The 8,692-nt window shown below is 30.7% G+C and overlaps 1 protein-coding gene across 7 annotated transcripts in view; it reads left to right on the top strand.

Annotated features, from left to right (window-relative positions):
- Nucleotides 1-8,025: 8,025 nt before the first annotated feature.
- Nucleotides 8,026-8,692, top strand: part of LOC149556332 (uncharacterized) — a 136,824-nt gene continuing 136,157 nt past the window's right edge. For 5 of the 7 annotated variants that reach the window (XR_016364673.1, XR_016364671.1, XR_016364672.1 and 2 more), the window contains exon 1: nt 8,061-8,670. Coding sequence is in view for 1 of the 7 variants with exons in the window: in XM_089830600.1 (XP_089686726.1) it covers nt 8,551-8,670 (120 nt within the window). In the remaining 6 variants the exon portion in view is untranslated. Of the gene's footprint in view, nt 8,671-8,692 lie in introns of all 7 variants that reach the window. The other 2 variants (XR_016364668.1, XR_016364669.1) reach the window with 2 other exon arrangements.

The following is an 8,692-nucleotide window of genomic DNA, read 5'->3' as shown; positions in this document are numbered from 1 at the left end:
TTTGATGCTAAAGAAGAAGATGCAGAAAGTGAAGAAGCAATGAAGGAAAACATATGCTTAGTCAAAAGAATCATGGAAATGAATAAGGAAGAACCTAAAGAAGAGGATTTAGAGGATAATATAGAAAAATAAAATTTAATAGATACCAAGAGAAATAGTGAATTAATACTAGAAAAAAACATAGTCTTAGGCACTCCAGTAGGAATATAGGAAGATAAACAATTGAATATTTAATAACAATAAAAGAGTATAATATATTTTAAAACAAAAGAAAATGAAATCTAATTCACCCTCCTGAGAAAAAAGTAGAGAAAAGAGAAGGTGATTGTAGATATATTCCTATTGGGGCAGATACATTTTAAAGGGAATCCGAATTGAAAAATCAAGAAGATATACTAGATAAATGGGGTTTGGATAAACTAGATAGGAATAAAGTAGGAAAATCAAAAATTGGGAGGAGTTTAGGATCCGAGAATTAGAAGAATTCCAGCAAGATACAGATATAACAAATAGAGAAAATAGTCAAATTAAGAAAACAATAGGCAGATAAATGGACGATGATGATACAGGATTTAGTAAACAATTATGAAAGAATATAGAAAAGAACATTCAAATAAAATAGAAGATGAATCTATTAATGCAAGTGTACAAAACACTAGTAATAATCTAGACAATCTTGGTATCTTGGAAAGCTTACAAGGTTTAGAACATCCAATATGTGGAAAACACACCAAAAAAAAGAGAATTTTTTTTATAGCTAAACTTAGAGCAGCTATAGTATAGACTAGCAACCATAAAAATATTAACGTTCTTATGAAGGTAGGGAAGAGGAAGCTCCTTTCCACGAAGCCATGAAGCTAACAACATGGAATGATAGAGGCCTAAATTCCCCTAACAAATTTTTTTTATTCAATCACAATTTAACATTATTTGAATTAGATATAGTATTAATACAAGAATCAAAACTTAACAAAAGAGAAGGAGAAAAATTTAGAAAAAAAACTAGGTTCTTGAAAAATGGATTTAGTTGATTTAGTGGGGGCCTTAGGTGGGATTGATATTATATGGGACCCAAGGAGGGTAGATTTCATTCCACTTGTATCTAATAATAATTGGATGGGGGAAGATAAAATGCTTCAAAAATAAAATAAAGTTTCCACTTATTAATGTGGATGGTCCAACACCAACAATAAATAAGAAAGAAATTTATAATGAGATTAGCAATTATTTAGAGTTAAATTCACAAGAAAATGTTTTCATTGGGGATACTTTAATGCAATTCTAGATTCAGGAGAAAAAGTAGGTGGATTTGTGAGCATAAACCAAGTCATTTTAAATTTTAATGCATGGTTCATAAAAGATAACCTTATTGATATTCGAACATCTGACAGGGTCTTCACATGGAATAATAAACAAGATGGATTCTATGATATAGCAGATAGCTTGGACAAATTTATATTTAAAAAAAAAATTAATATATTTTAATCATCCTTTCAATATAGCCATTCTGCCTAATGCAGGATTTGATCACTATTTAGTTGGACTACCAATAGGTAAATCACAAAAATTATGAAGAAATCTATTTAAGTGTGAGAAAATCTGGCTTTTAGATAATTTTTCTTAATAATATTTATCAATAATAGCACAAAGAGAAATTTGAATGATCAAGGATATTTTGTTTCGTAGCCAAATTGAAATCATTAAATAAGAAATTAAGTAAATGGAATAAATATTATTTTAAAAACACATTTAAAGAAAAAATAAAGAATGAAGAAGAAATGGGAAACTTAAATGAGGAAATTATTAAGGTAGGAATGGATAATGAAAAATATACCAAGGAAAAAGAATTTCCAACTAAACATGAAAATACTAGCAAAAAAAAGACATATTTTGGAAACAAAAACCAAAAGAAACATGGTTGTTAGAAGGTGATAGATATTAAAAAAAAATTCATCACAGTACAATTAATAGGAGAAATATCAATACAATAACAAAAATCAAGGATAATTTAGGAATGGTAATTGAGAAGCCAAATGAGATAACAGAAACCTTTGTGAGTTATTATACATATATCCTTAGTAATTTTGAATCATCAAATTTAGGAGCTCAGAATAAGTTGTTAGGTTCTATTCTGAAAATAATAATTGCAAAAGTTAATAAAAACTTAAATAGGAAATTTACCAAAGAAGAAACTAAAGAAACCCCTTTTCAACTTAATCCTGATAAATTTCTGGGCCCTGATGGCTTTCAAGCTTTCCTTCAAAAATGTTGGGATGTTATGGAAGATGAGGTCTTTGGAAGGCAATTGAGGCAACTACTAATTTTGGATCCCTTCTAACTAAAATTAACAATACATTTTTGGCTTTAATTCCAAAAAAAATTGAACATATGGATCCATGAGATTTTAGGCCCATAGCCTAATGTAATACAATCTACAAAATACTCTCAAAATCACTAGCCAATAAACTTTAAAAAGTAGTACCAAAGCTTATTTCAAATGAACATATAGGTTTTGTTCCCAATCAGTCAATTCTCGATGGTATTATCATAACTCAAGAATCAATTCATTCTATACAAATTAATAAGGAATCTTCTATGCTAATGAAGATAGATGTCCAAAAAGTCTATGATAAAGTGTATTGGAGATTCTTATGTAAAACATTCGAAGCTTTTGGATTCTCTCGTCAATGGATCAATTAATATACAATTGCATTTCGATACCATAAATATTCCTTCTCCTAAATGGTACCACTGAAGTTTTGTTAGCATATCTAGAGGAATAAGACAAGGGGATCCTATATCACCTTTTCTCTTTATTATTATTGCATAAGCTTTTGACAGAGCTACAATAAAAGCTTAAACTAAAAGGAAAATTAGAGGAATCACACTAACTGAGGAGATCCCTAAAATAACTCATCAACAACTTGCAAGATGATACAATTCTACTAGAAGAAAGCACTTCGAAAGAAGCTCAAAATTTTAAGCAAATAATAAATAATTATAAGGAAGCATCGAGCTAAAAAGTAAACACTAACAAATTAGAGACTTTCTTTATTAATACCAAAGAGGAAGTGGAGAGAGAAATTTCTAAAATAATGGAGTTCAAAAAATGAACATTTCCATGCAAATTCCTTCTCATTCAACTTGAAAAAGGCATTAGAAAAAGTAAAGCTTGGAATACGATTTTAGAAAAATTGGATAAAAAATTTGGGAGGTTGGAAAGGGAAAAGGTTAACTAAAGCTAGTGCCGTGACTATGACTAAAACAACACTTTCAAACATCCCCATATATCACATGTCATGTCTTCCCTTACCCAAAGATGTAAAAAGGGAATTAGGCTCTAAACTTTAAAACTTCTTCTAACAAGGTACTAAAGATAAGAAAAACCAAGCTTTGGTATGAAGAGAAAAAAATATGTAGACCTAACGAATTTGGAGGCCTAGGCATAATTTGAGTTGGCAAAATGAGGTGCTAGGGACAAAACTTATCTAGAGAATTTTCAAATAACATAATAGTAAATAGGCCAAAATTGTATATCATAAATATTTAAGCAATAATAATCCTTTGTCTTTGATTAGAAAATAAATCCTCCAAAAGGTTTAAGGATTTGAAACTTGACGTTGAATTGCCACCCATTAATAACTAATAACTTAACTTGAGATATCAGTTTAGGGTAGGATGCTTTATTTTGGGAAGATTCACGGGATGAGTTACCTTCTCTAGATAGTGTAAATTTATCTATAAACATAAAAAATACTCTTTCAACTCCATGGGGTAAGAATGTGAGTGATGATAAAATTAAAATTAATGATAATCAATATGGAGGATTACAATGGAAAACCCTAGATGAAACTCCACTTTCATTATAGGAAAATTACATTTTTAATGATTTTTTTAAAAGTGGGCAGACAAATCATAAAGATAGGAAAGGTAAATTAATTTGGGGAGCCTTGAAAGATTAAAATTATAAAGTCAAACTAGGGTATGAAAAGATAATAAATTCTCAACAATAGGATAAGATTGACATCCCTCTAAATCTATGTTGGGATCTGACATGTCTTCTGAAAGCAGGTATCTTCCTTTGGGCTACTCTACAAAAGAGAATTTTATTAACAAACAGGTTTACTAAGATGGGTTTTGAAGGACCATCTAGATGTCCACTTTGCAAAAAAGAATATGGAACATCTGATCACTTGCTTTATGACCATCCCTTTGTTAAGAATTTCTGGTATTGGTTATGTAAGAAATTAAATTGGCAAACTCCAATCCTTGATAACCTATTATTTTCTTAAAAACTTTGGTCAAAGCAAGGTTGTCCTAATATTTATAGTAATTTATGGAAAATATCCCCTTCCATACTCCTGTGGGAATTATGGAAAGAAAGGAATAAAATAATTTTCTATAATGAATAGATGGATTTAAAATAGTTTTTTAATAAATTGGAGGTTTATTTTACCAAGGTAGGTAACAATAATCTAACTTATATAAGGAGGAAGGTTCCTTCTCAGACTGGGATACAAAGATGCATACAAATTGTTTTAAACTAATTAATCCACCAATGATATACTCAGAATCCAACAAGATTGCTAGGAATGAATGTAAATGAGAACCTCCTCCTACAAGATGGCCAAAGTTGGTTTTTGATGGGGCCTTTAGAGGTAATGTAGGACCAACAAGCTTAGGATGTATTATTTGCTTAGATAACGATTCATGCCTAGTTAAATGTGTCAAACCTTTATAAGTAATGTCTAATAACTTAGCCAAATTAGAGGCCCTGATAGAAGACTTAACTCTAAGCAGAGAGATATGTATTAATAAATTAGTTATCAAAGAAGACTTGTAAATTATCCTAAATGCATTAAGAAAAAGAGAGACCCCAAAGTGGATCTTTAATTCTAAACTTGAATTTTCCCTAGCCATTGTTGATCAATTTGAAGAAACAATCATAAAACATATTTATAGGGAAGGTAATAGCGAAGCAGATAATCTCACTAACAAAGGAGTAGATGAAGAAGAGATTCTAATAAGACAAGGTAATATGATAAGTATAAGCTAGACAATTGTTCTCGAAGTAAAATTGGTTTAAATTTTTGTGTTAAAATGTGTGTGTGTTGAGTTTTGTGTTGGCTTATTATTTTTCTTTGCTTCTCTGAGGATTGGTTGCTTTGTCCTCTTTCTAGTTTCCTTTTTTTTTTCCCTTGGCTTTTCTTCCTTTACCTTTCTCCTTCTTTCTCTTTAGTTTTTTATTTATTATTTATTTTCTTGGTGTGCATGCTCTTTCTCCTTGCCCCCTCCTTTTCTCCTTTTTATTAAGTCTGGGTCTGCATCTTATCATTTCTTCATATTCTTAGCTCTCTCACCCTGATGATGGATCATTAAGTATGATCTGAAACGTTGTTGATAAAAAAATTACACACAATCTTACCAGAAGCATGAATAAGAACACTACTTATGGAAATCTTTTATCAACAAAATAAACATGTTAAATTTAGCTGATGTCATGGAAGTTTAACATTGATAAGTTACATATTTGTAGTTATTCAAAACTTTTCCTTTTATACTATTTGATTTTAAAATTGAAGTTAATAGGAGATAAGTTTCATTTTTTTATTATGAAGCATACTTCATTTTGTTCTAACAACTTGATCATAGGCAAGTTTAATTTTTAGTTTATATCACAAGGTAGTATCAAGAGCAAAGTTATAAATTTGGAAATTAAAATAGGTGCTAAAGTTGGTTAAATTATTTTGAGATATTTATGTAAGGGCAATACGAAGGATACATATCCATCTTCGATCTTTGGTGCCTAATTGAGATGGTTTTTAAAATCTATATAAATGCCTTTTGCGAACATGTTCAAAACAACCCAAATAAAAAGTGAGACCAATGGTTGTAGAAAAAGGGAACACATATTTGCACAACTCATATGACATCACGTTATTGGTTGTTTTTGCAATAAAATATATAATTTCATTCAAATACAGGTAGTCATCATTGTACTAACAAATTTAATTGGATGTCTATTCAAGCATGAAAACCTATCTGACAAAGTATTTTGCGTGCAATTAATAATTAGAATAAAAATCAAAATGTAGTCATATTTTGAAAATTAATTTAATTATTACATTTAAACAAAATATCTTGTAAGATATAAACATTTTCCAACTTTAAAGTTAAAATGAATAGTGCAATGTTGTAAAAAAAAATTGAATATCAAATTTTTTTATCGGTAAACAACCGAAGTCTTATATACTATATTAATAAAGATAAAATTACAAATATCTTTGTTCATACAGACACTGGTAGGAAAGAACAAAGAAGAAAACCTCCAGTTTTGCCCGAGACCTTAGTCCTTTACAAAATTGAATATCAAGTAGCTTAATAATAAGTATGAATATTAAATAAAGTGTAGGTCCAAATCAACTATTCAGAAAAACAAGTTCAAACACTGATAAGTAAGAGATAATTTCCACAACATGTCAAATTTTGATATTGCTATCAGGATTTAATTGTGTAGTATTTGAGTCAAACTCATTGACCCATATTTCCTGAGTAGTGATTCAACACAAATACATCACCTAGATTCAATGAGTGCTGAGTGTTCCATTTATTCTCATGAGAAATGGATTCGTGTTGAATCACTACTCATGAAATATGTGTTAATGAGTTTGACTCAATACTACACACTTAAATTGTGATAGCAATATCAAAAAAAGTTCAAATTCTTCCTAAGTTCATAGATCACACAAAAAAATACGACAAAAAAATGATGACTTAAACATTTGACGTGACAACAAGGTTCTATCATCGCACCAACATTAAAAATATCAGAAAATAAAAAAACGAAGGGGTAAAATAGAAAAAATGTGTTAAAGACGGCAAGGGCAGGAAAATACAATCAATATTCCAGAAAATGATGGTTAGAATGATTCCAATGGTCGTCCACTTTTCTCGTCAAACTTGAAGGCCCATGTGGTTGCTGGAATATGATTTAGGAATTAGAATTTGAAATCCTTGATTTAGGATTCTAGAACTTGAAATCCAGATTATGGTTTCTGGAATTGGTTTTGGGACTATTTGGTTCAAACTTAAAAATATTTGATTTTCAAAATTTATTATTCCAAGCTTGTTTGGTTCAAAATACGAATATATGGTTTAAAAAATGAGTATAAAAGTTACAGTGAGAAAGATAATGGCCAATGGGCAATGATCATTGCTTTCAAAATGTTTTCAAATGTTATAGACTTAAATGCAAAATGTGGAAATATAGACAAAGGCATGTGAATTGCTTCACGAAATGCTTCATTCAGATTGATGTCATCCTCTTTCCAAGTCTCAGATGCTCACGGTTGGGGTACTGTGTAAAATGTAATCTTCAAAGTTTAAGGTTGATGCTACCAACGAATTTGCAGAATGTTTCTTTTCCATTCAAGGAGGGTTGTAGAAGTTGAATTCTATACTGAAAACTATGTTGAAGAATTACTCATCGTGGTTGATACACATATAATGTTTACGATTTATCATTGAAAATGGAGCCACACACAATTTCGTTGATCTTAGAATTCTTTTGAGGACCGAAACTAATGTGCCCTGAAACTAGTCTTACACACCAATCAAAAAACATGGGGTGAATGTAGATTTGAAGCAAGCTAGTAGAAAAATGTTGTCGAAATGATTTTATATAAATCACTCATATCTGTGCATTTCCCAATCTTGTGAGACCGCACTTGCTCCATAATTTTCATTAGGTAGATTTCTTCAAATTGAAAATATTTTGAAAGCAATGGCATTGCTCAAATGAGCATCTAGATGTCAAACCTAACTAAATTTTACTTTAGTTGAAATCCTTATTTTCAAAAAATATGATTTAAAACAAGAATTCCAAATAACTAGTATTTTGAAAGAATTTGGAATTCTTATTTTAGGAGTTAAATAAAGATGCTAGACTCTACTTTTCCCAATTCCAATTCTGATTGTGCAACTCAAAAAATAGATTAATTTTTTTAAAGAATTCCGAATGCCAATTCCATATTAATTCCAGCTACCAAACACCTGAAGGATCGAAAATAGCCTTGGAAGAGTTTCTGCTGATTATCGTCGGAAATTTATATGGTGCAATCTTGACAATTGATCATATAATCATAGGATGGGCGTGTAAATGTCTTGGAATTAACCGAGTCCGACTCGTAGCCCTTTTTATGTGCATAAACGTAAATTTGTATTTGCGAGTGAATCGTTAATAAGACGTTTTTCAGTCTGGATTGGGATGATTGTGAACCCAGGTCGTAGTGCTAGTTCAAGTTCTGCAAAAGACGACTACCATCCTATACTATATCGGAACCATTTAATAGAATTGCTGTTCCGGGTTATTGAAGGTTTTTCATTAACTTACATTTCCATCAGTGAAATCTGTGACCAGAGTTTCTTTCCGGTGGCTACAATTTCATTTTTCCCACAGGCTGGGCTTTCCTTCATTGTTGTAGAGTTACTGCCATATTAACTGTTCATTTAGAGGAGAAAGCAGAGGAGGGTGGAAATTGCTCGCAAGCAATGTCATTTAGAGGAAGAGGGAGAGGTGGTGGAAGGTTCGCAGGGAGGAGGACCTATCAAGCTCCTATTAAAGATGAGCATGGGAACATTAAGAAGCCTGAGCCGCCTACTCTCTTTCCGGTATGCATTCCAGTTTACTTAT

The sequence above is a fragment of the Cupressus sempervirens genome, chromosome 5, assembly GCF_028749045.1.
Source record: "Cupressus sempervirens isolate cs-2001-9-10 chromosome 5, ASM2874904v1, whole genome shotgun sequence".
Lineage (NCBI taxonomy): Eukaryota > Viridiplantae > Streptophyta > Pinopsida > Cupressales > Cupressaceae > Cupressus > Cupressus sempervirens.
The sequence above is the reverse complement of the archived record's forward strand: the minus strand, read 5'-3'. Positions and strand labels throughout refer to the sequence as shown.